Raw genomic sequence first — 26691 nt, 5'->3', positions numbered from 1 at the left:
AAGCTGAGGTTTGAATGAGAATCTCTTAATTTGTTGAGTAAAATAATCAGGGAAAGCTTTAGTGTCACTAAGTGTAATAGCTTTTAAGTTCTTCTTGGTCTACCTTTGTTTTTCTTTTAAAATCTTCCGTTTCTAAATTTCAGACATAGTTCACTGACAACCATCATCTTTTGCCACAATTGGATTTCCTTTTAATTGCTTTTTGTTGATTTACTCAAATCCAACAGCTCATTCAGGCAAGTGACAATTGACCTGCCGAGTCATTGCAGTTTTAGACTTTTGCTGTTGTGTGTTTTACAAATGCAGATTACGAGTGGATTTCATCCATTTTCACTCAACAAAGCTTCTGTTTTTTTCTCAACCGGATTCAAATAATTGAATTGGTGTCCGTTTCATGAATCCAGACCGTTCAGCTATTAAACTAAAACTGTCCTGTGTCATATCTGTGATTTGTTATTGGCTACAAAAACAGGAGCTGAGTTAACGTCCTCCAATTCCATCGTTTTTGTATCCTTCTCTGCTCAGTGCTGGTCAGACAACTGCAAACAAAACCATCCGTTCTGATTTGTCTGGAATCTGAACAGGAAGCTGGTGAATCACTGAAGGACCGCAGTAAGGTCAGAGGGAGCTGGTGAGCGTCCCTCTTCTCCCCAAAATAAGAAAATGGGAAGCCCATCTGCCTTCTGGACGTTGAAATAGGAAGATGGATCCTTCAGAAACGAGGTGAAAACCATTTCAAATTAAACCCACAGCTTTCATTAAGGCCCTGTGTGTTTTGGCAAAAAATAAAAAAAAAAGCAAACAGCAGTCACAGCTAGTTTCAGAATTGATGACTATTTTGCGCATAGCTAGCATTCGCAAACCCTGCTTTCACGCCCCAAACCTGCCATGTTCTATAAAAAAAATTAAGAATTGGAACAAGTAATTTGTATTCATCATTTCCCTGAGGATTCTGTAAAGATCCAGTGCTGAACGTATCATGAACATTACATTTCAGGTTCAGATTACACTTCAATTAAACAGAACTCCTCATTTAACAAATAACCCTCAGATCTGCTGCCAGACGTAACACGCTGCATCAAATAAAAATATTCTAGTTGCACTTACATAAGAGCAGGGGACACTGCAGTTATTCTCTTTAAACCCCTTTCCACACCAACCCCTGGTTTATGAACGTGTAAACTCCTTGGTGTTGTGTTTTATACAAATGCTTCTTGGTTTATCGATGTTTGAGGGTTATTTAAAAAAAAAAAAGCACATCTCACATCAACAGTCAAAGCTCTGCAAAATTCTCAAATCAACCATTTATTGCCTATTTTTCATAGAAATGACATTAAAAAGTACATGTTAAAGATTCTTGATGTGCTTCCATACAGTTAAGTCCATTAAAGTCTACCTCATCACATCAGTAGTGCATTAGCAACCCTTGTGTGTGACCGTGCGGCAGCGGCGGCGAGTCCACGTTCCTAAAGACTTAACATTTACAGAGCGGTATTAAAAAGAGACACTGACAAAACAATGAAAAGACAATTAAAAGAATACAAAACAGACAAAGACAGAACAGCATTGGGCTCAGGACTCTTCACGAACAGGAGTACAGCCAGAGAAAAAGCTGTTCTTGAAATTGCTCAGTCCTCGTTTGTTCTTCCTCAAAAAGCTCGGCATGTTCAGGTCCTCGGACTCCTCGCTGTCGCTGCTAAAATCAGCAGGGACCGGTTTCTTCTCAAGCTTTAAGACTGAGGACAGTTGGCCCATGTCTCCAATTTCCTAAAAGTAAAAACCCAAAACGAGTTAAAGTGGCAGTTAATGAGAGCGGAGCTCCACGTGGTCATCGGTTTTTGTTTGAAGTGGCGCTCATGTTCTGTATAAAAGTGTAAAACCTCTTACGTTTTTCGTTGGTGGGACACAAGGAGGTCTGAAGAACGTGGCGTCCCGAAGGCTAACAGCAGTGGGGTCTTCAGGAACAGCCACAGAATCTTTGGACCCATTGGTTTCACACACATCCTGAGGTCACAAACAAAAACCAAGAATTTAGACAGCGATATTAAACTCCCAAATTTGAACAAAGGTACCTCAGCTTTGGCTTACCACTCCAGCACCGAGGTCCATGTTGCGGCACTTCTCGTGGTCACAAAGACAGTTCTCGCCACAAGTGATCCTTCCTTTACGGCAGCGGCAGAGTTTATTGACACAACGGCCCTTACACGCGCACTACACATGACAAAGGCATACGTTAACGACTGTATCAGAGAGAGAGAGAGAGAGAGACACAGAGACAAAGCTAGAGACAGATAAAGAGACAGAGATAGACAGAAAACACAAAGAGAAAGAGACAGAGATAGACACAGAAAGAGACACAGATAAAGAGGGAGATAGACAGAAAACAAAGAGAAAGAGACACACACACAGAGAGAGAGAGAAAGAGACACAGATAGACACAGAGAAAGAGAGACAGACAGAGAAAGAGACAGAATAAAATCTCCCGGCACATTGGCTCACCCCAGTCATTTTAGATTTCCTGGAGCCTCGTCTGCCTTTCCCCTTCTTCTCCGGCCGCCACTCGTCCTCTTCATCTTCAGGCTCAGACGGAGACACCAGCTCCTCAAAGTCGATGGGCTCTTGCAGAGGAGCCCGGGCTGTGGAATGACCTTTGGCTTTGGGCTAGAAAAAGTCATACAGCAAGAATTTAACTCTGGCACGTTTATATTCCACTGGAGTCCAGTATCCGTTACGGTCAGTAAAATAAAGATAAAGGCAATGGCAGCACTACTGTGACAGAAAGCAGTCAGGCAATACTTTGTTGGACACCATCTGTGGTTTAATGCAGGGATCAGATCACACGAGTTTAGCCCGATTTCGACACGATTGCGTTGTGTCTGACTGCATTTCCAGCGTCTGAACTGAATCTGAGCGTCAGGGACGAGGAGCGGTCGTGTAGCGCGACATAAACAACAGCGATGTGTGACGCCCCACGACTCCCCGAGGAAAAGCGCAGCGTGTTAGTTTTCCTACGCCATGTTCCTGAAGATGACCAATAGGAGGCAGTGTCTGGAGCACATCTGTAAACACAGAGGAGAGAGAGAGGGAGGCTCTGCTGCAGCTGTCAGTGGAACAACCGAACTGAGGACACGCTCTGGACGTGTAACACATTCCCTCAGGTTCTCTTTGTAGGAGACGGTCCACACCGTCCTCTGTGACACCCAAGAACCGCCCACTATCACTTTTACTTCTTCTGTTCAGAACAAAACCTCCAGCGTCTCACACAGAGCTTCTGTCGCTGTGATTCAGTTTCTGACCCGCCTCCCGACGACATCTGAACTCACAACACGACGTGAACAGATAATGGTCCGTGTCAAACGTGTAGTGACCCCAGGCTCCCGACCGAGACACAGTGAACGTCCTGAAAGAAAGATGGCGTGGTCTGATCCCGACATTAAAGACACGTAGAGCTGATAACTCACCTTAGGCGGGACATATTCAAAGGATGTGTCAGGAGAGTCATTTACAGCTGGAACTACTTTCTTAGCACTGGTGAGCTGAGCCAGCAGCAGCTTCTGTTTAAATGTAAAATCAAAATTAACCTCGTTAAGCCCTGCCGTTCATTTGTTAACCATCAAAACAGAACGTTAATGCTAGGCTTTTACCTGCTTGTATTGTTCATTCTCTTCCATAAGTTTCTGATTTTGTTCAGCGAGCTCCCGCATCTTCCCAATCTCTTCCTCCTGTTAAAGAACTCATTATTTAACAATCACCACACACTGCGTTCATTCAGGACGACGTCATGGTGCATTAGACCCACGGCTCGCCACTTTTTTAATAAGTTAGGAGGGGTTTTTGAGAGTTAAGGCAGTATCCCACCTGGAATTTCAAACGCTGCAGCAGCTCTCGCTCTCTTTTAGAAATCTCCTGCTCATCCTTCTTCTGCTCCTCGGTCACAGGCTTGTTCTGGAGCTGGCTGAGGAGATACAACACCTGCAGAGGGCAGCACAGGAAAACCCCTCAGACACAGATCAGTGTAATAAAAAGATATTCCCAAACAAAGACCCAAAGATTAAATATTATAAATTAGTTTAACAGCAAGTCATTTCTACAAACGGTAAAATACGTAAAAGCCAACCTTCTCCTGGTGCCTCTGCTCCAGCTCCACCAGGTGGCTCTGATGCTCCATTTCCAAAGCAGACATAAGCTTCCTCTCATCACACAGCACCTTTTGCACGTCCACGTGGTTGGCTTGCTCCTGCTTCAGATCACTCTCCAGCTTGGCATTTGCTGTCTTGGAAGCTATTACCTGCATTAAATATAAATATAATAACATTAAATCAGTGTTGAGTGGGGAACGGCACAACAGAAAGACTGATGAATGTCAGAGGCACACAGAGACAGCACAAGCTCAAACTCTACTCAAAGATTGACTGGGCTTGGTACAATCCAACACTTTAAAAACCTGCGAAGAGGCTTAGACGTGAACGTGTGGGTAAGGAGAACTAAAATAATATAAATAACAGCGAAACACAGACGAGGGGCAGTAGCTACCTGATGATCTCGGTGAAGAGCTAGCGATGAGCTCAGTGAGTAACCGGAGTCGTTAAGACTCTCGCTGGTGATTGGATCATAAACGGCCACCTTGGGGTTTAGGTGCAGGATTTAAACAGAAATGCTGTGGCTGCAGGTCGGAGGAGAGCGGGGCGGGCCCTGTGTGAGGTCTAATGGATCTTCTCCTGTGTATGATTAGAATTCCATAGACCTATAGTGATATTTCATTTACACTGAGAGTGGAAAGCCGAATCAAATTGTTGTGGCGCGTCTGTTGTTTTGCCGAAACATGTACATCTCGACGCATCAGTGGAATTACAGCTCACCTCAGACATGAGGATTTTCAAAGCACTCTTTGCCTCCACGATGGTGGTGATGGAATCCCAGCGCTGCTTCATGCGGCCTTCGTTATCAGCATCCAGAACCTTCTGCTGCAGGTCCGCTATCTGAGCACTCCTGAGGAAGAGAAGGTTTGTGCAGACGTCAGGGAATCTCTCCTACCGTCACAGTGCTGTTGAGAACACTGACACTCGGCTTAAGAGGCGACTAACCTGAGCTCCATCTCCGTCTCTAGGTTCTCCACTTGTTTACTGATGGAAGCCTCCAGATCTCCCTTGCCCTCCAGCTCAGATATGGTCAGCGTGCGGCGCTTTGTGGAGAACACAGAACAAATCAGTTAAAATCTGCATTTAAATCCAACATTAGATTTAATAAACAACAACAACATAAATATTAAAACAATCCAGCACATTACACAAAAATAAAGTGCTCACCCGGACTTTAGCTGTAGGTCTCTCTCCAGACTCCATCTGCTGGCGGAGTTGTGAGATCTCCGCAGCCAGCATCTTCCTGTCCTCAAGCAGGTCCCGTAGGTGCCGCCGGGCCTCCTCTGTACTCACCAGCACCTCCACCTCATTCAGCAGCCACGCCTAACACAAGACGACGGGTCACATCCGTAATCGTTTTTATATCAACTCCAAACGCACACAGAAATGTAACACTGGCCTACAGCACCACATTCACCATTTCATCAGTGTGTAAACCTATATATCGTGTTTATAAGTCGGGTTCACCTTGACTCTACTCGCCACGCCCTCCATGCCGCGGGTCTGGACATCTTTACGCTTCTCTGCCACTTCGCTCCGCTTCTGAAGAGCATCTTTCAGACGCTTGTTGGCCGCAGCAGCCTGAGAACACGCAGATTACATTTCAGTGTTTATTCTCTCAGCAGAACTGCAGCTTCAGGTGCGTGGACGTTTCCTGAGTCCCCCACAGAGTGGATTTGATAAGAACACACTTTACTGAGAACTCACAAACTGGAGTTTAATTACCTCCTCGGTTTTACGTCGCAGGACATTTGCCTGTTTCTGGAAATCTCTTTCCAGCTTCAGCATCTCGTATTGTCGCTTACGATCCTGTAAAAAGACAGTCGAAGAGGGATTAGACACCATACAAATGAACAACACAACTCCAGATACACCGATCGACCACAAGATTAAAACCACTAGCAGACGGAGCGAGTAAAGAACACGAAGCACGTTTGAGAGTCGCTCTGAAGCGACTAGTGTCTAAAAATCCAACTAAAATAAACTGCCATTTTGGATGGAGTTCATGTGAAACATTCCCCACCTTCTCTTTGAGCTGCATGACCTCTTTATCCTTCTTCTGCTTCCACTGACGAAACTTCTCAGAGTCCTCCTTCATCTGCCTCATAAGCTGCACCCGCTGGGCCTTCATCGCCTGTACAGATAAAGCAAACCTGGTTAGTGCGTGTAACCACTGACACTAAAGTAAATTAGTCGGTTGGTCCGTTATTAACTCCTTAGTAACATGGATAAATAACCACTCCACACACACGCAGCTCTTATGACGCAGCAGGTCAAACGTGGGAGGTGTGGCTATTACTGACATTACCTATGGAAGGTATAGGCTAGTACTGACGTTACTGCTGTGGGCGGAGAGAGGGCAAGACGGGCATCGCCCTCCGCTAAATATTCAAGTCTACTCACTGTAAACACGGACAGTTTACATTTCTGCCACAGCTTAACTTTCAAATAAGCCGCTACTTTAAAATCTCAGGACTAGGCACTAAAAACGGCCACAATTCGTAGAGTAAAGGATCAAATCTGAGCTTGTGTGTTTCTTTTAATCAGGAAAGACTTTAGAGAAATAAAGATCGCTTTGTTTTACATGTTTTTCAGTGATACACACAGGACAGGGACTGGATCTGAACCCTAGACATCCCTTATATCCTCGAAGTAAATGTAATTTTTCAGCTATTTATTTGATTTCTTAAAAATCTGTTTTTTTTTTTTTGGTTTTGATTCTTTAACTTGGGACATGTCCTGCCAGGTCCTACTTAGTTATCCCAAGCACCTCTACACCATCTGAGCATCACCTCACTCGTCTGTATTTGCACGTATATGAACTTTGATGACATCCCATTCTTAATTCACAGGGTGTAATATGATGTGGCAGCTATAACAGCTCCAGTTCTTCTGGGAAGGCTTTCCACGAGTGTGTTTGAGTTTTTTTCGACCATTCTTCCAGAAGCGAGGTCAGACGCTGGTGTTGGACGAAGCCTGGCTCACAGTCTCTGCTCTGTTTCATCCCAAAGGTGTTCTACTGGGTTGAGGTCAGGGCTCTGTGCAGTGCCACTCCAAACTCACTCATCCATGTCTCAATGGACCTTGCTTTGTGCACTGGTGCACAGTCGTGTTGGAACAGGAAGGGGCCGTCCCCAAACAAAGTCAGGGGCCTGAAAAGGTCCAAAATCTCTTGGTGTGCTGAAGCATTAAGAGCTCCTTTCACTGGAGCTAAGGGGCCGAGTCCAATGCCTGAAAAACAAGCCATTATCCCCCCACCCCACCTCCACAAAACTTTACACTCGGGACTACGCAGTCAGACAAGTACGGTTCTCCTGGCCACCGCCAGACCCAGACTCGTCCATCGGATCGCCAGCCGGAGAAACGTAATTCTTCACTCCAGAGAAAATGTCTACAATGCTTTACACCACTGCATCCGACACTTTGCAAGGTCACATGACGTCTGGAGGTCTGTAGCGTGTCTGTGACTCTACAGAATGTTTGCGAGCTCTGCGTCTCAGCATCTGCTGACCCTGCTCTGTCATTTTAAATGTCGTTCGTCTTCACGGCTGTCGTTCCCATTCACTTCCACTGTGTTATAACACCACTGACATTTGACTGTTGAATATTTAGTAGCGAGGAAATTCTACAACTGGATCCTCTCATGGTACCACTCTGGATTTCACACAGCTCCTGTGAGTGACCCGTTCTTTCACAAATGTTTGTAGAAGCAGTGTGTGTACGCCCAGGGGCTGGGTTTTATACACCTGAGTCCATGGAAGAGACCGGAACATCTTAATTCAATTAATTTGGATGCATGGGTGAGAAAATAAATGAGTTACTGGTTTGAAAAAGTAAAATTAAGCGTTTATAAATATAATTGTGAGCAGCAGCCCTAAAACGAGGCTCTGCTTTGTCATGATTTGTGCCGCTACACCTCAGACGTACCTGAATCTCCTGGTTGAGTTTGGCTACACTGCGCACAGAGGTCTCTTTCAGCTTGAGCAGCTTTGACTGATCCTGGAGTTTTTTCTTCAGCTCTGTCATCTGCCCCTCTAGCTCCTGCAGCCTCTTCCTGCGCTGCTCACTCAACCTGAGGTAGTAGGATCGGGAGGAGAGTGAGACAGGAGACATCACACCATGCGTTTCTGTTAATGAATGCATTTGGGAAATCTTACTTTGCTTGATTGGTATCTTTCTTAGCAGAGTGTAAGGCCAGGATCAGGTCCTCCTTCTCTTTCTGCAGGGCTCCAACCTCAGCCTGGAGGCTTTTAATGTTGTCCTAAGGGGGTAAAGACATTTAGCGGCTGCAGTTCGGAAGAGAGAGGGGTGGGCCTTATGTGAAGCTGTAATGGTCTGGTAGAGGACAGTTTACATCTCCTGTGTATGATTCTAATTAGTCCTGAGTGAGAAAAAGAACTTAAATCCATTACACATTTGGACACGAGAGAGACGTCTTCAGACACCCATCGTCCATAGAGTGATGAAGAGAGAGTGAATGCCTAAATATATGAACAAACACTGGATTTTATCTGACTCTTGAACTGGAGAGTCCTTTTGTCAGTGGCTTGAACTTGTCTTGGATTCGACAAAGAAAACCATTGTTAAAAATAAGTGCTGTCAACAGTAACGTTAATATTTATAACAATTTAATCACAAATTCCTCCCATAATTCACTTGTTTTACGGAACCTAGTGAAGCATTAGTGATTTTATTAAGAGGATGTAAAGACAGCGTCGCTTCGGCTGAATTCAGTTGGTTGATTACATATTTTTTACGCTGGAATATGAATTAAATCTCAATTATCTCTCACCCTCACCGCCCCTCACGCTGTGATTTTCTCAATTAAAACTGATGTGTGTTTGATGTTAACTCTCTCCCTGAAACCTTTACTCAGCAAATTAATATTCTCATTAAATATCATAGAGAGTATGTTAAAGCAAAACATAAAATTAAAAATATCTATATTGTTACAACAAAAGTAAAACGAACGGTTTCACACCACTCTATACTTTTACTTATTTTATCTTCTTTCAAATAAATTAATAAACATTTGACGTATGACTAATAACAGAATGTCACTGAAAAAGGTTACTTTAATTACAATAATTTAATAAATAAAAAAAATTAAAATAAACAATTAAGTGACCCACGGCGGTGTGGTTTTATTTCAGTTGTGAGCTGTAAGTGCCCCAGACCCACCCCAAAACAACTGTACCACACACAAATGAAAACTAGCTGAAGATCTTAAAGAATACTACTTTTTCTGACTCAATCTCAATCTGAAAAAATCATTCTTGGAGGCATATTACAGTAGGAAAACCTAACAGTGGCTCTACACCCTGCTTTAAAGGCTAAGCAGCAGCTCTGTGAAAGTGTCAAACAAATAAATCCAGTGGAGTTTGAGTTCCTAACTTGTGTTTATTGAGAGTCAGAAAACATGTTATTTCTTACTAATTGAAGGAATAAGGTTTAAAAACCGTTGGTCCCCCCCCCAGCGGTGTTGGGAAACTCTAATAGGCGTCTTGCCTGTGACGTAGATGGTGGACAACACTCTAGAAGCTGCACTTAATTTAATGTAAAGGTGTGTTGTTTTTGGCTGCAATCATTCAATGTACAGTGGGACATCTGTGAACAAATGGCCCAAAGATACCAAAATATCCAGAAAATGGACCAAATTTGTCCACTTTAAACGGGCACTTTGGAAAGGACCCTCCGCTCACTCCGTTATCTGTAGCTCATTTCACTGGCGCTTTTCCAACAATATGGGCATGTAAGGACCCCAACGAAAGGTGTTCAAGAGCCTCTGTAACATGGAGGTAAACAGGGTAAGGACACTCACTTCGCCTGTTTTAGTTGGTGTTAGTTAACGTTAGCTTGACTCGCTAAACTCGGTGTCTCAGATTATACTCGGCTACGTAGCTGCATTACGGAGGTTTATAGTGTCGGATGAATTCGAGTTCGACTTCGATCACATTTACAAGAATAACGGTACCTCTACATTTGAGTTTAGCTTATTGCTAGGCTATTGTCATGAATAATGTTGGTTATTTAGCTAGATACTGTCATAACAGTTAGTCATAACGGTGTTTTACCGCGGCGTTGTTCAGCTGTTGTCCACCAGTGACGTCACGGTCGCGTTCGAGAATTTCCGTAGAGAGCTCGGGTTTTTCCGTCAATTTAATAAAATTGTAGTTTTAAAGTAAATTAAGCTGCTATTTTCATTTTAATTCATACTTATATCTGTCAGTAACTACAATAATGTGGAATATTCATGGAGGTCCATTAAATGGTGCTTAGCCTTTAATGTTTTAATAATCCTTCATTTCTGTAAGCATTACAATTATTAAATGAATAGCGTTATAAAGTCACAAGACTGTAATATGAGTGTTAATGACACAGCCCACCAACCTGATGCTCTGTTTGAATGTGCTCCAATTGGGTGTCATTCTGACACATTTTTTTGACAAAGGCTTCCTTCAGCGCCAAGACCTTGTTGAGCTCAATCAGGTCCTTGGACATCTGAGCCTGCCGTAGAGCGTGCTGAGTGGTGTAGGCCTCAGGGGAGTCTTTTGCTGCATCGGAACTGTTGACCTGTAAGAAAACAAAGCCAAAAAAAAAAAGTGAAACATCATGCACTTCACCTACTCCTTTACTTTGAACCACATTGTTCCGCGTGACGTACCGCAGGTGAACGACTGGCAGGACTTCCGCTTTCAGGGTCTGCAGCGCTCCCCTCGCCCTCAGCCTCCAGAGATGTGGAGTCGCCTGAAGCCATGGCGTCTACGGTGGCTGTGATCCCTGCGCTCTCGTTCTACGAAGAAAAAAACGTGTGGAAAAGTGGAAGATTGTAAACAGTCATTTCCCAAAACAGAGTTCATATGACACTAAGGTCCAAAGTGTGCGTCAGTTCCTGTTGTTCTATATTACACTGTTTCAAATCGAGAGACAGAAGATCTGTCCAAAAAGTGAGCTGCCCAAGTAGACACTGACAGAGTTCGAAGTCGTCTGTCCTCATGAGGCAGGTTATTGAGACGCAGTAGTTAGAGAGTGATTGCGTCACTGCATGCCATCGGTGTTTACTTCCCTCAGCGCCGTGGATTCTACGCTTCCCAATTTTTAAATCGCGATTTTAATTATTTCTGCTTTGAAAGAAGAGAGAAATAGACAGGATTTGTTCTGGTGTTGCACCATGGTACTGCCTTCGCAGCTGAGGAAGGATTCGATGACGCCTTAAATTTCGGTCAGAGTAAGATATGTTAGTTGCTGTCTAAGAATTGGGACAGCCCACGTGTCGGAGCACACACCATGATGTAAAGTGCTCTCTAGGGAGAGACAGAGAGAGACAGAACTTCATAATATCCAGGTAACGTTTGCATTAACACCACATTTAAAAAAAAAAACCAATAATAATAATTCTTTATCCTTTTCCAGTAGCTAACAATTCTTACTTGTAACTCCATGATGAGGTGCTGAAGGTTGCGGATGACCTCCACATTCTCCTTCAGCTCCTGGTCTTCAAGAGTCTCCACCACCTTCTGTAGATCCACTTTACACCTGACACACACAGTTCAGCACATTAAAATCCAGATGTTAAATGGTTGATGTTAGAGGAAGCAACAAAACCAAACTTACGCCGCGTGCTCTTTGAGTTCCTCTAGTTTGCTCTGAAGCTTGTCGTTGGTCTGCTCCGTCTAAACCGAGGAGAAACAGAAGCTGTTGATTCCAAGCAGATCTTTAAATTAAGGTTTCAGCTTTACATCATTAATTGCAGTCTGCTTAAAAATACTTTTTTTTTTTTTTTTATATAAACGCTACCTAATTTATCAGAAAATCCTATCCCAATCTGTCACAAGGATGCTTTAAGATCACAGTGAACAGTGTTTGAAGATGAAACCATTTTAGAGCACCCACCACAATGATCCTTTCAAACATGGCGGCTGTCTGCCCCACGGCCTCGCTGAGCTCTCGGCTCAGTTTGCTGTTTTCCTCCAGCAGAATGCGGTTCCGCTCCAGGATCTTAGACACATTTTCAGCGGGTTCAGACCTACAGAGGGAAAACAGTTCAAAACTAGGGCTTTTATTTTGAAGGAGCTTCAGAAAATTAACGTTTTGTAGAGACAAGAGCTGCGTTCCAAAGCCTACGTCCTCAGTCGGAGTGACCTGTGAGGACCCCTTCTTATTAATGGAGGTCACACTAATGGAGCGGTGCATCAGGGCTTCACTGGAAAGGTCTCATTTGCCTCAAAGCACTAACACAGTTAAAACAGACTGAAACTGATTATCAATATTATCCCGCAGGAGATTGCTATTTTAAAAATGTTATTAAAACACGTGCTTCAACAATAAACACTCAAACTTGTAGTGGAAGTATAAATAACGTACAGTGGAACCTCTACTAACGAACTTTCCAAGATACGAACTGGGCATTTGAATATTTTTTGCCTCCACCAACGAACCACGACTCTAGAAACGAGTCGTAGGTAGGTCGTAAGTAGAGGTTCCACTGTACATGCTTTCTAAGGTACAGTAAATGTGCCGATAATCCTGCTTCCTTTGAGACTTCTTCCTTCGTGCCGTACGTGTGCAGAGATGTGTGTAACTGAGGGCCATGAAGGACACGTCTGCTGCATCCTCCATATCACTCCAAACATAGGATCCTTCACGTTGAAACTCAGCCGAGATGGGCCCAGGCTTTAGTTGTCAGCTGATTTTTATTGTGCAGCACTTCGGCCGACACTTGTCTTTTAAACGTGCTGCAGAAATAAATATGACTTCACTACTAAAAACCCTGTCAAAACAGACAGATCCCAGATCAGTATTCGTGATTTTTGTGTTTTATGTGCTGTGTGATATGAGCGCAAATCAATATCATGATTAATTGTACATTTTACTACGACTGCGGTTAATGAACGATTAGTTTGTGTGTATGACTCTCTCACAGTTCAGTGATGAGGCGTGTGCTGTGAATATGCTCCAGTGTTGAAGCTGGGATAGTTTCTCTAATGTCACTGGGAGCTCGTTCCTCTCCTGTTTCTGAGCTCTGTTTATATTCAGTGTGTATTTGTGCTTTGGCTGAAACAGTTTTTTCTCAGTGTTTACATTTGATTTCTTTTGGTTCAGCGTCGTCTTAAATATCGTAAAAACACAACTCGTCCACACCACAGACGCTGTGATTTTCTTTGATGCGAGTCTCTGCTCGAGTCGCTCGGTCGGCCTCTGTGTTTAGGTTCTCCTCCATGTGGCAGATAGGGGGCAGAGTCACGTGACTACACCCGGTAGTGTGGTTTTAAAGGGACAGTAAATGAACACACAGTGGGGACATAGCAGAATAAAAATAATCAATACAGACAAGATAACGTCAATTAGAAGTTCTGAATGTCGATTAATTGCCCCGCCCTAAGACCTGGTCTCATCAAAACATACATAACCTCGCTCCTTAAAGAACGATGAGAGAAACAGAACAGAATCCTACCCTGAGAGGACAGGAGCGACTCCTCCTCGAGCATGCAGCAACATCACTTGAAGCTCTTGCACCTGCAGAACAAAGACGACCGTTTAGGGGCTAATAACAGAGTAAAACCCAGCACTGGCCCGTCCTTCAGAAAGCACAAATACCTGCTGCTTGAGCCGTTTCATCTCAGCCACCTGTGGATCAACGTTGAGAACAGGCTTGTTTTTGATTTTACGGGCTCGGTCTGCGTACCGCAGCGTGTTGATGGTCTCCTCGATGTTGGAGTCGGCAGGACTGACACAAGCAATCATTAAGGTGTGGCTGTTCCCTCCCAACGAGTCTGAATACAAGTTATAACACCACAAATAGATAAGAACCATCATCACGAAGTACCTCGATAAATCTCAGTCTGTAAAACTCTGGATACTCTCACCCTGCAGCAGACGAGTCAACTTGGAATCTCTGTACGGAACAAAGCTTCCCTTCTTGCTCTCGTCACCAAGGGCACTGATTACATTTCCCAGAGACAACAGGCCTCTGTTGATGCTGATGCCTGTAACAAAAGACACATTATTCACATGCTGCATGTGTGTTATTGTTGAGCGTTATGTAATTTGCGTACAAAGTGTTCTTGGGGCGGCATGGTGGTCCAGCAGGTAGGTGTCGCAGTCACACAGCTCCAGGGACCTGAAGGTTGTGGGTCCGATTCCCGCTCCGGGTGACTGTCTGTGAGGAGTATGGTGTGTTCTCCCTGTGTCTGCGTGGGTTTCCTCCGGGTGACTGTCTGTGAGGAGTGTGGTGTGTTCTCCCTGTGTCTGCGTGGGTTTCCTCCGGGTGACTGTCTGTGAGGAGTGTGGTGTGTTCTCCCTGTGTCTGCGTGGGTTTCCTCCGGGTGACTGTCTGTGAGGAGTGTGGTGTGTTCTCCCTGTGTCTGCGTGGGTTTCCTCCGGGTGACTGTCTGTGAGGAGTGTGGTGTGTTCTCCCTGTGTCTGCGTGGGTTTCCTCCGGGTGACTGTCTGTGAGGAGTGTGGTGTGTTCTCCCTGTGTCTGCGTGGGTTTCCTCCGGGTGACTGTCTGTGAGGAGTGTGGTGTGTTCTCCCTGTGTCTGTGTGGGTTTCCTCCGGGTGACCGTCTGTGAGGAGTGTGGTGTATTCTCCCTGTGTCTGTGTGGGTTTCCTCCGGGTGACCGTCTGTAAGGAGTGTGTGTGTGAGGAAACCCACAGTCCAAAAACACACGTTGGTATGTGGATTGGTGTCTCAAAAGTGTCCGTAGGTGTGAATGTGTGTGTGGGCTTTTTTTTCCTCTCTTTTATGCTAGTGAAATTTTTGGCTGCACCAGTGTGTGGGTGTTAGAGCGATTTTCCTGCAGTCCAGATCTATCAACATGTATTAGTTCTTGTCTGTTTTAATTAGCATTATACTTTTATTTTTTTAAGCCAATGCCAGTGATTATATTCAAAAGTGCACACTCTCTAGGTTCCTCACCTTCTTTGAGACGATCTCCTTCTGCCTTGGTCTTCTTCTGTCTCTCGGATCCAGCGAGATCTACCAAGTGCAGTTTGGAGACGACCAAGTCTGTCCTTTTCAGGAAAGAAAATGCAAAAACATGGTTCACAAAGTCATTTATAAAATGTAATTACATTCCAAAATAAAACCTGAGCTGTTCATTTCAAAGAAACAATTTTAACAAGATTATTACGCTATGCTCAACAAGGGGTGCAGGTACAGCCTCGGTGTCACCGAAGTCGTGCTGCCCTTTACTCACTTGTCCCCTCCACGACGTTGCTCCAGGGTGATGGTGAAGATGGCATGGGAACGAGACGAAGCCGCGTTCATGGCTGTGGAGCCCACGGTTCGGGCAGAGTTCCCCACCTCCAAACAGCCAACCATTTCCTGAGCGGTGAATACCCCCTTCTCTGTGAGCCCTACAATCTGGAGCACAACACCAGAACCAGACTCAGCAAGTCCTTGAGACACTGACAACACATTTATTTTTGGTTTAAATTTCATACGCTGAAAGCTTCATTAAACTTTATAAGTTTAAGACAATCTCTGTAACACCACATTAACCCCCACAAAGGATAATTATTATTATTATTATTATTATTATTATTTATTTTTAAATAGTAACACTACTTACTTTGATGCCATCCTTGGGGTCTTCTCGAATACTAATAACTGGTTTGTCCTTTGAGGTACACAATAAATCTAAAATCTCTTCGTTGTAAATCTAAGAAAGCAAAGACAAACAGGAACAAAAAGACTTAGTTGGTTTACACGATCGTTCACAGTGAGAAAAAGAGCAGAACCCACTTTGGGAAAGGTTTCACAGAAAGGTACCTCGAGATAAGACACATGAAGAACAAATTCACTGTCCGCTCTCTTGGTTTTCTCCTGAAAGATTCTCCTGATCACTCTGGGGATGACTCCAACAGTCGGCTCATTCTCTTGCGCCGAAGTGTAAGTGCCTCCCATGGAGAAAGTCTTTCCAGAGCCCGTCTGACCATAGGCCAACACAGTAGCATTGTAACCTGGGGAGATACTTTAACGTAAGATGATGACCGTGGAGAGTACAAGCTCAAGAAAGATTTGAGACAGAGCACACACGTGAACCGGGCGTGTTCCAAACTACAGAGACAGAGAGAGAGAGAGAGAGACAGACAGGGACAGAGAGAAAAGGAGTGAGAGAAAGAGAGAGAGCAAGAGAGACAGACAGAGAGCGAGAAAAGGAGCGAAAGAGAGAGACAGACAGCGAGAAAGGGAGAGAGAGAGAGAGAGAGAGAGTGAGAGCGAAGGCCTTTAAAAATATAAAACCCTACCAGGACACTAGAGGTTACTGGGTCTGTTTTAGAAACAACAACCTACTGCTCTGCTGCATGAAGCACATTCAGCGGGATTTCTCTGGCTGATTAAAGACGACACCGTGTTAAGATTTCTCTCAACTCAAGCAGAAACAGCCAAAGAGGACGGTCCCGCTGTGTCATTTCTGTCACTGAGGCAGAGAGGGCACTTACACTGCACTTTACTCCTTTCTAGGTTTGAGCACTGACTGGATGCAGTGTATTGCACGTATTATGTTTACCTCTAGGTGTCAGCACTGGCCCCTGTTCTGGCCGGGTTTGAGCTCAAGGGGAGATTGGACTCGAACCTTTTCGTGCGAGCGAGGACAAACGTTCTGTTTGAACACTGAGCACTTGTGAGTTGCTCTGTATAAGAGCGTCTGCTAAGTGCTGGAAATGAAAGTGTAATGTAAAGGCAGCGTGTGTGCGTCTGGAGTCGGGGAGTAGAACCACTCAAAGACCTTAGATTTATAGCAGGTTTGAGATAAACTGAGGACGATGCTTGGGTTCTAAAGTGTTCAGCTGTGGACAGTGAACAGAGGCGTTCTGTACCGCAAACAACGACTCCGCTTTCAGAAATAAATGACAGACAAATGTATTACAAACCTTTGAAGAGCCCCGCCAGCAGAGGAGAGACAGCTGCGTTATACACCTCCTCTTGCTCAGTAGTGGGATCAAATACATAATCGTACGTAAAGGCTTTATCATTCCCCACCACCACCTGAGACAGAGCATAAAATATCAACAGAAAAGATGCACAGATTACATAGGTTTCAAATATATATCTATAACACACCAGGAAACAAGAACATTCATTATCTGTAACCCTTATCCAGTTCAGGGTCGCGGTGGGTCCAGAGCCTACCTGGAATCATTGGGTGCAAGGCGGGAATACACCCTGGAGGGGGCGCCAGTCCTTCACAGGGCAACACACACACTCACACATTCACACCTACGGACACTTATGAGTCGTCAATCCACCTACCAACGTGTGTTTTTGGACTGTGGGAGGAAACCCATGCAGACACAGAGAGAACACACCACACTCCTCACAGACAGTCACCCGGAGGAAACCCACGCAGACACAGAGAGAACACACCACACTCCTCACAGACAGTCACCCGGAGGAAACCCACGCAGACACAGAGAACACACCACACTCCTCACAGACAGTCACCTGGAGGAAACCCACGCAGACACAGAGAGAACACACCACACTCCTCACAGACAGTCACCCGGAGGAAACCCACGCAGACACAGAGAGAACACACCACACTCCTCACAGACAGTCACCCGGAGGAAACCCACACGGACACAGAGAGAACACACCACACTCCTCACAGACAGTCTCCCGGAGGAAACCCACGCAGACACAGAGAGAACACACCACACTCCTCACAGACAGTCACCCGGAGGAAACCCACGCAGACACAGAGAACACACCACACTCCTCACAGACAGTCACCCGGAGGAAACCCACGCAGACACAGAGAGAACACACCACACTCCTCACAGACAGTCACCCGGAGCGGGAATCGAACCCACAACCTCCAGGTCCCTGGAGCTGTGTGACTGTGCCACCGTGCCGCCCTGTAAACCAGAACATGTTCAATAGAAATCTGAAAAACTACATATAAATTAATGGATGAAGTAGAATCTCAACGACAGTAACTTATTTATAGGGGATTTAAGGCAAGGCAAGTTTATTTATAGAGCACCTTTTACACACAATTCAAAGTGCTTTACCGAGTCAAAATTAAGAGCAAATATGAAAACCATAAGTAATTTAAAACAATGCAATAAAAAGAGCAAAAGAAAACGATTAAAATGATATAAACAATTAATGACAATAAAATAAAACACTAAAATCTCACCCCAGAAATAATCCGTGAGGAGTGTTTTAAAGCGAGCTGTAGCTGCTCAGAGAGGAATGTTTTAGTCTTTATTTTAAAACGTGTATAAAGCCAGGGCTCTTCTGATGTTCTCAGTCTGGTTCTGTTTCAGGAGCAGGAGCTAAACGCTGCCTCTCCATGTTTAGTTTTGACCTGAGGCAGGACTAACTCTAGCTCCTAAAGATCTGAGAGCTCTGCTCGGCTCAGGTCTCTGGAGCAGATCTGATAAATACACTGCTCCTACACCACGGAGACATTTATAGAGCGACAGATATTAATCACGCGTGGCACAGAAGCCCTGATTTCATTAAAATAAATAAAAAAGAGGGTGTAGTGAACACCAAATATTTATTAAAGACAATTCCAGGACTGACCTGCGGCTCCCCGGGAACAAACGTGAGACAGGTCTGACATCCCTCGCTGATTTCTTTAGGAACCAGTGGACGGCAGCGCAGAGCGACTCTGACAGGAATCACTTTTTCATCCTCCTTGGTCATTGCTTCAACCAGAAAAACGAATGTGCAATTAAAAAAATAATGACAACATCTTTTACACATCAGTCAACAGTTTATTTGTGCGTAGAGAGTTCTGATCACATTCAGCACGTCCTTCGTGGATGTCTTCTGTCAGCTGCAGTGATACGGTCATCGCCGAGGTGTTGGAACAGTCACCATCTGTTTATTCAGTATTCTGGCGCACACTAGCTTTCAGGACACCATTTTAAAAACGTGATCAGTCCGACACCCACTGAACTCACACACTACCTCCCTCATGATTCACAGCTGGCGTTGTGTAGTGACCACGTCTGAGCTAAGGACCACCAGCTTAAAGCAGCCAGAGCAGTTTACAGCCGCTCTAATGTTCCCCACCACAAACAACAAGTGCAAGTTATCTATAAAAATGCTTTAAAGGAACTCTAGGTACGATTTAAGTTTTTTCCCCCTCTTTTGCTTCTGGAGCTCCCTCCAGCGTAATTAATTTAGACATCACTCTAATCACTGAAATCAAAGGGGAAGGGATGCGTCCTACCCTCCTCCACAAGTTACATAGTGCAGTTTCTGCAGTGCTGAGCCCTCAGTGGTGACAACAGAGGCTATACTCTCCCTATTACAGGTCAGTGAAGCCTCATTATGACTTTGAAGCTGTAACTTTTAGGTAAAAATATGACATAGTGTTCCTTTAACGTGCTGGACATCCCTTTAGAGTCCAGACTTCACATTTATTTCATATTATTCGCCTCAAAAAACGCAGAAAATGAGCAACCAGTTCCTGAAAAGTGAAATTTGAAGGCGACATCTTTGAAAAAAGACTGAGGCTAATATATAGATCCCGTGCTGAACATTCGACAGTTCCAAATCTAAAAAACGAAAAAACAAGAAAATGCGATGTTTAATGGATGAACTTCAAATATAGTGCGCATGCGCAGTGTATAACGGGGCTCCGTAGCAGTAGCCGTTACAACAACAATAGCGTACGGTTTGCACTCTCACTAACGAACGGTTTAGCGTTAAACAACATACGAACGTTCATTTGGTCCAAATCCTTAGCTAATCTCAATGAACGTCTAGAGTTCAGAGACGTTAAACAGAGATAAACCTAACAACCTCTCAGTCAACGTTTACGCTAACGTCGTTTCTGTTTCAAATTTAAATTTTAACGGACGACTGCATCGGCTTCAACGTTTAAGAGACGACCGTTCGTCTCTCGGCGTCGTTAGTTCAGAATACTTCACTATAATCACCGTAAACACCGCGTGTCTTTAACTATAACGTATCGCTAGTGATAAGTACCTGGGTTTAGACGCTAGCAGCAAATTCGATACACACTTCTTTCGATCCGTCGACGCCTCAAACGGCTTTTAACAACAAACAAGAGGCTGAGCGTTCAAAATAAACAATAAAAAAGCATATTCCTGCTGCTGTCACCGAATACAGCCGGTCAAACGCTACGGGGCTGTTTTGTGTTCAGGCAGAAGCCTTGTCCTCCTCTGTCTACCCGCCACTTTCAAATTTCCAGCTCCTCCTACAGCACTACATCATCTTCAGCGACGACATCGTCATCTGCGTGTGCTGCCCTCTGCTGGTGAGAGGTTTCCATAGCTCTGTAGTAAATGTCTAAATCGGAGGTCGTTAATTAAATGTATATATAATGTACTTTATTATTAACCTTCATTATGATCAGTGCCTTATCCTGTAAATCTGAAGCAGTCTGGTAGTTATAGCAACATTTTATAAAGTTAACAACTGAATGTTAAATCAAATTACACTTTCAGTTACATTTCAACATGTTTCCAAAAGATTTATAAATTATTATAAATAAAAAATACTCAAAATAAAAAGGTCTTTTCTCGTTTCGAGTAAAACTGACAAATAAAACAATGATTTAAAAAAAATGTATATTTTAAATAAAGTCCCTACTTCTTTTCCATAACCAGAAATCTGATTGGCTCTTATTGCTGAAGGGCGGGACTTTATCCGTTAACAGCAATCCGATTGGCTCTTATTGCTGGAGGGCGGGGCTTTATCCGTTAACGGAATCAATGTTCAGCGTCAGGAGAACGTTTCAAACGGTAATCATTCCCTTCTTCTTAAAGTTTCTGGTTTCACCGCCCACAGCACCGTCGACCCAAAAGTGTCCCAAAGGAGCTTTTATCATTTTTAAAACACTGTGTTCAAATTTAAATAGCACTTAATAAGTCAGATTCTTGTCGTATTGTATACTGGTGTATTTTGTGCTACTGCAACCCTTTTATTAGTGATTATTCTTGACATGTTCTGATTGTTTATATTGGTGACATTTACTTTATATTTTATTAATAGTTTAAGCTCATTTTAATGTGCTTTAGAGTTCAGGAGGCAGCTCAGAGAAATATATTTCCGTTTTATTACAATAGTGACATAAATAACATACGACTACTTCACTCAGTGTATATTAAGTGTAACTCAGAATAATTAAAATGACATATTAATAGTGATTTAGTATAAATTAGTTGTTCCAAAACAAACATAACCTATGTATATTTTATTTTTTTGCCAATGGACTTCATTGACTCTCCCACTATTTCTAACAGAGCTGTACAATATGGACATAAAATATGAGATGGGAAACAGATATTGAATATTGTGAGGACAAATGTCTTCATTTCAGTTCGTTATTAATCAAATATTCCTTCTTTAAACATGGAATAAAAACAACTGCAAGTGTTTTAGAAGCTTATTCAGCAGGACTGAAGGACTGGCGCCCCCTCCAGGGTGTGTTCCCACCTTGCGCCCAGTGATTCTGGGTAGGCTCCGGACCCACCGCTGCCCTGAACTGGATAAGGGTTACAGACAACGAATGAATGAAAAATGTTAGACTTGGACCGGTCTCTTCCAAACACAATGAAGCCAATCTGATCCAAATAAGTGTCATATGATCAGAGAATGTGCTGCCAATATTCAGAAGGCCCCTCTATATCAGTGTGTAAACCTATTCTGTCAGTACGGCTTCTGGACCACTCGCAGCGCTTGTTGTTATAAAAACATTTTTATTATTTAGATTTGTGAGCCAAACCAACTTTGAAATGATGTTCGTGATCTGTATAATTAAGACATATTCACACACACCAGAAATCCTAGAGAAAATACTTTATTACACCCAAATATATATTTGACATCAGCACATACACCACATTCAATACAATGGTCCTCCATCAATGAGGCGTACATACAAATTTAATACCAAAAATAAAAATAAAATGGGTGCAGTTATTTCTCAGACCACGTTGACATTCATCTGTTAAATCTTTGGTGAATCGACAGTGAAATCCACTGCTAATGCATATGTAAATTTGAGTGATAATACTGTGATAAGAGTCCATATATAAATATACAAGCATATAAATACTTGTGGACATGGCGTTCCAGTGCGAATGTCACTTTTTAAACATGTGAACTGATAAAAATAATCACTACACACAGGTCTGTTTATAAGGACCCTTTCAAACCAGATGATCACTATCCACTTTTAACATCAGGATGATGTTCTCCTCCACAGAAGGGCGTTACATAAAAACTGCAGCTTCAAAAGCATTGTGAGGCTTCACAGACATGTCACAGAGATAACAGAGCCCCTGTCCCCGAGCCACTGGGCTGAACACTGCAGAGACTGCACTATGTACCTTTTGTGTAGTGGAAAAATAACTTAAAAGTCTTCTGAATCATGAAAAACAACACCTTAAAGTGAATTATTTTAAAAGAATAAATGACTTTTTAAATTAAAATGCAACAGAATGATTTAATTATTTCAAGCTTCACAAAAAACAACAGGAACTTCTACGTAGGGATAACGTAGAGTTAACAGCCTTCTGAGTTCAGGCGGGTAGGTCCATCTCTGAGGTTCTGTAGGCCACGTGTAAAAGGGCTTTAGAATAAATAAACTTTGGGTTGTAAAAATAAAAATAAAATTCACAGAGTGATCTCCAGTGCATTTCAAAGATTTCCCTCGTAATTGATCCCCTTCCCCGTGTTTCGACACGGCCGCATGGCCGTCGTGTTCTTCCGGTCGTATCCAGCAGGGTTCAGCGCTACGCAGGAGAACGTGAAGGAGAAGTCTTTCCGTAAGATGTTGTTAAACCACAGTGTGGTCCGCAGCAATCCTCTCGAATTTCTGAAAGTAAAAAAATTGAGGCTGAAAATGATTCCATTAAAATGATTTTTGAACGATTTTAGTGTCGCAACATATTTACAGACTTTTATTCTTGGAGTCAGTTCTCCGTTTGTAAATGGAAGTAAAGCACATAGCCTCGAGGGATCGATCTCTTCTTACCGTCCCTCTACTGTTTTCACTCTGCCGTCCGAGTACACCGAATCCACAAAGTTGTCGTCGACCAACCAGTACGCCATCGTCTCGCTCTCGAGCGCTCCTGGCCGGACCTTGCAGGTAATCCTGTACCCTTTCCCTGAGAATCCACATAAAGCATCGGTTTTAGTGATTTATCTCGGATCCACACTCACCTGGGAACTGGTTCTCATCCTCTGTACAAATCTACAAAGCTTTTTTAAAAAACACCTATACGCAGATTTACATTAATAAGCAGTAACTGCAAGGAACACTAGGTAGAGTTTTAACCCTATAACCACTGTGATTCTTCACTGGTGTGTAATAGAGAGAACAGAGCTTCTTTTGTTGCTACTCTGGGCTCAGCACTTCAGAAACTGCACTATGTAACTTATGAAGGGGGGCAGGAAACAACCCATACCCCTACCATTCAAATTCAGGACAGTGCTGTACAAAATAGAGTTATATCCTGCAGCTGTTGCAGGGAGAGCCCAGGAGGGGAAAAAAAATAACAAACACCCAAAATAAGATCTAGTTTTCCTTTAAATTTTGCATTGTTCCTACCTCCGTATTTGTGCACTACATCAACAATCTTGGGGCCTGTCATTTCCAAACCTTTAAAAGCAGAACATTTCACCTTGTTAAAATATGTTAACCATGTGTCTCACACTCACACACTCACACACACACACCTTGTGGACACTAGCGCACAGCCAATCCAAAAATGACCCAAATTTTACCTAATGGTCCTTTAAGGGGGGGAAAAATCCCATATGAAAAGCTTCAAGCTGCAATCAGGATGAAGCCATTATAGACAATGAATGAATGAATGTTGGATTTGTCTGTATTCTGAGGCTCGACCAACAAATGTTTTCTGAGACAAATTAATTAAAGCAATGTCAAACGTCTTAGAGTGAATTTACAAATGGAATTGTGCCATGCATTTGTAAAATATCTAGTGAAATAACATTATTTCTGTGTGTTTTAGAAGTGTGTGGTTTCCACGGACACCACCTCCACTCTGATTTAGCGCATTGTAGTAGAATAAACCAACTTTAATACGTTGTTTTTCTTTTTAAACTCTTTGGAAATCATCCTCAGTCAAAGTTCTATAAAATTATAGTGATTTGTTTGGGAATTATATAAATATATATACTAAAAAAAAAAATAGAAAGCATCTCAAAAGATCATGAAAAAACCTTTTAAACTCAGTCAGCAGCCAATCAAAACACAGTAATAATTAATAACAAAGTTAAATGCAAAGTTAAACGCACACCTCTGGTCAAGTGACCTTTATCTGATTGTGAATGTCTGATGTCTTACATCATCCCTGCCCCTCTGTGTTAACTCAGAAAGGAAAGAAATGGTGCACTGAAATTGTAGGAAATATTCCTATTTAATAGTTTTCTTTAAGTGTGAAATGTGTTATTTTTATTAAAGAAATTAAAATATAAAAATTCAGGTGTTCAAACTTTTGCACCAAGAATTTTACACAAGAATTAAGAGCTTAAATTTTACCAGAGTCAGCGTTGACTAAATGACACAACACGAGCAGGACAAGGGGCACATAGCACCCAACATCTGTCCCTACAGAGAGAAAAACACAGTCAGTTTATACACTGAGCTCTGGGGGTAGCCACATGAAGCTGAAGCCTTCCATTCCACCTTCAATAGAACATTGTAAAAGCGCCAATTTCTGCCTCACACCAGAGTTCAAGAAGGAATTAACCATTCAAAAGGCAACAGAGTCCATATAGAAACTGACATCCTGCAACTAATAAAGTCACAACACAGTAAACCGAGGCTTTAAAACCCTGCCTGAGGCAGAAGGAAATGTTTAAAAGGTTTGGTATTTACCTGTGAGGGTGTGTGTCCGAGTCATGCTGCCCTCTGTGTGTGATTTGATGAACGTTTACAGGGTTTATATAAAGACACCCACAGAGAGAACTTTAACTCCGCCTCAAGTGTGTTTCCGAAGAAAAAAGGGAAGTGGCAGAAAGACATCACTGTTTTTACGTCAGTTCAGAAAAATAAACCTCTATAGATACAGCCATAACACACTCCAGCGTTTTTTTTTTCTTGATTTATGACTAACCATCACCTGGAGAAAAAAAAAGAATGAATTAATCTGCTTAGTCATTAAAACAACCTCGTTTCTCGACTCACCATTCTCTTCACTCCACCGACCACTCAGGAGCATGCTGCAGTTCTACAATCACTGACCGTGGTCCGTCTGTTTGTGCTGGTGGAGTGGATCAGACACAGCAGCACTGCTCGAGTTTTTAAACCCCTCAGTGTCACTGCTGGACTGAGACATAGCCACTAGCCAAAAACATCCACTACCCGAATAACACCTGCTCTGTGTGGGTCCTGACCACTGAGGAACAGTCTGCAGAACTACGATGTGAACATACAGCCCTGAGTGGTAGTAATGTTATGGCTGATCGGTGTATAACAAATTTTGCTGTACTAATTTGTACAGAAGAAGTGTCTACAGCAAAACATAGGCTCTCCAAGTAATACCTCAGTCAAGTTGGCCCCAGTCTCTGGGTGGGTACGACAGCCCCTTTCCCCCACAAATGCCCATGATGCTGACGGACAGGTGTCCGGCGACTGATGTGACAGATCAGGACAGTTTGCATTCTCTTTCAACACGCTAGGATGTTCAGTTGAACAGCTTCGTGTCTCTCATTAAACAATTGTTGCTGTTGTGTGCTAAAGGGAGGTTCATTGTAATTATGTAATTGGAAAGAACTATTAATTAAATATAATTTAAAAATAAATTAATTTAAAACCAAGTACCCACAGTTACTAATCTAAATAATGGAAATAAAAAACATTTGCATATTTATTCATAGATTTCATTGTGTTGCTGTAATAGGAATTTCCCACAGAAATTTTATACTGGAAAAGTTACCAAAAATATATTTTTAAATGAATGAAATAGCTTAGGTTTGTTTTTAATCATTTGATACGACCTATAAAGAAATAAAGAAAACATTACATTTGAGTCATTTTACGTTCCCAGTTACTTGTGTTGATGAGAAAGACCCTCAAACTGCTTCACATCCATGAGACATGGAGAACACTGGATACGGGCTACAACCGATAAATTAATGATAAATTAAGATGACACACTACAGAGCTCAAATCTGACGGCTGAGGACATATTTAAGAAGTTAAACTGCTTCTTCTAAATGTAATAAAAATTTCAAGATAAACCCCTTGAGGAATTTTTGGGAAGTTACCTAAGGTTTAACCAAAGGTAGTTAACTTTCCTGGAATGTGTGGGTCCCCACCTTAAAAAGGCTGCTGCCCTCCTTCCCAAGTAAGAATACACATTCAGGAAAAGTGAAAGTCACAGAACGATTCACTCATTAAACCCAAAAAGGACCATCACTGGAAATAAAGAGGATCACGTACAATGTTTGGACAAAATCTAATTCAGTTGTGCATTGTACAGTTTTAAAAAGTACCTTTGATAACGAAGGACGGCGGGGTGTTTAAAAACAAACCCACTGCTTTCAGTCTTCAGGTTGCACACAGAGCCCAAACCTTCAGGAGTCCCT

The 26691-nt window shown here is 42.9% G+C and overlaps 2 protein-coding genes across 2 annotated transcripts; both read right to left on the bottom strand.

Annotated features, from left to right (window-relative positions):
• Positions 1-1286: 1286 nt before the first annotated feature.
• kif4 (kinesin family member 4) lies at positions 1287-20335 on the bottom strand. The gene is made up of 31 exons (XM_066646632.1): positions 20095-20335; positions 18679-18803; positions 17019-17133; positions 15913-16103; positions 15713-15802; positions 15338-15504; positions 15058-15152; positions 14006-14125; positions 13737-13912; positions 13594-13655; positions 12033-12165; positions 11754-11812; positions 11570-11675; positions 10804-10932; positions 10530-10712; positions 8297-8400; positions 8067-8211; positions 6163-6273; positions 5865-5948; positions 5607-5720; positions 5307-5462; positions 5085-5182; positions 4860-4989; positions 4118-4288; positions 3859-3972; positions 3645-3722; positions 3462-3554; positions 2500-2661; positions 2089-2211; positions 1888-2004; positions 1287-1767 (listed from the first exon to the last, which is right to left on the bottom strand). Exons 2-31 carry the CDS (start codon positions 18799-18801, stop codon positions 1573-1575), a joined length of 3744 nt encoding a protein of 1247 aa, XP_066502729.1. The 5' UTR covers positions 18802-18803; positions 20095-20335; the 3' UTR covers positions 1287-1572.
• A 1600-nt stretch (positions 20336-21935) lies between these two features.
• On the bottom strand, positions 21936-25823 carry LOC136667983 (interleukin-1 receptor type 2-like). Its single transcript, XM_066645182.1, has 5 exons — positions 24980-25823; positions 24641-24709; positions 23687-23737; positions 23111-23243; positions 21936-22951 (listed from the first exon to the last, which is right to left on the bottom strand). Exons 1-5 carry the CDS (start codon positions 25002-25004, stop codon positions 22774-22776), a joined length of 456 nt encoding a protein of 151 aa, XP_066501279.1. The 5' UTR covers positions 25005-25823; the 3' UTR covers positions 21936-22773.
• Between the last annotated feature and the right edge of the window lie 868 nt (positions 25824-26691).

The sequence above is a fragment of the Hoplias malabaricus genome, chromosome 15 (assembly GCF_029633855.1).
Source record: "Hoplias malabaricus isolate fHopMal1 chromosome 15, fHopMal1.hap1, whole genome shotgun sequence".
Classification (NCBI taxonomy): domain Eukaryota; kingdom Metazoa; phylum Chordata; class Actinopteri; order Characiformes; family Erythrinidae; genus Hoplias; species Hoplias malabaricus.
The sequence above is the reverse complement of the archived record's forward strand: the minus strand, read 5'-3'. Positions and strand labels throughout refer to the sequence as shown.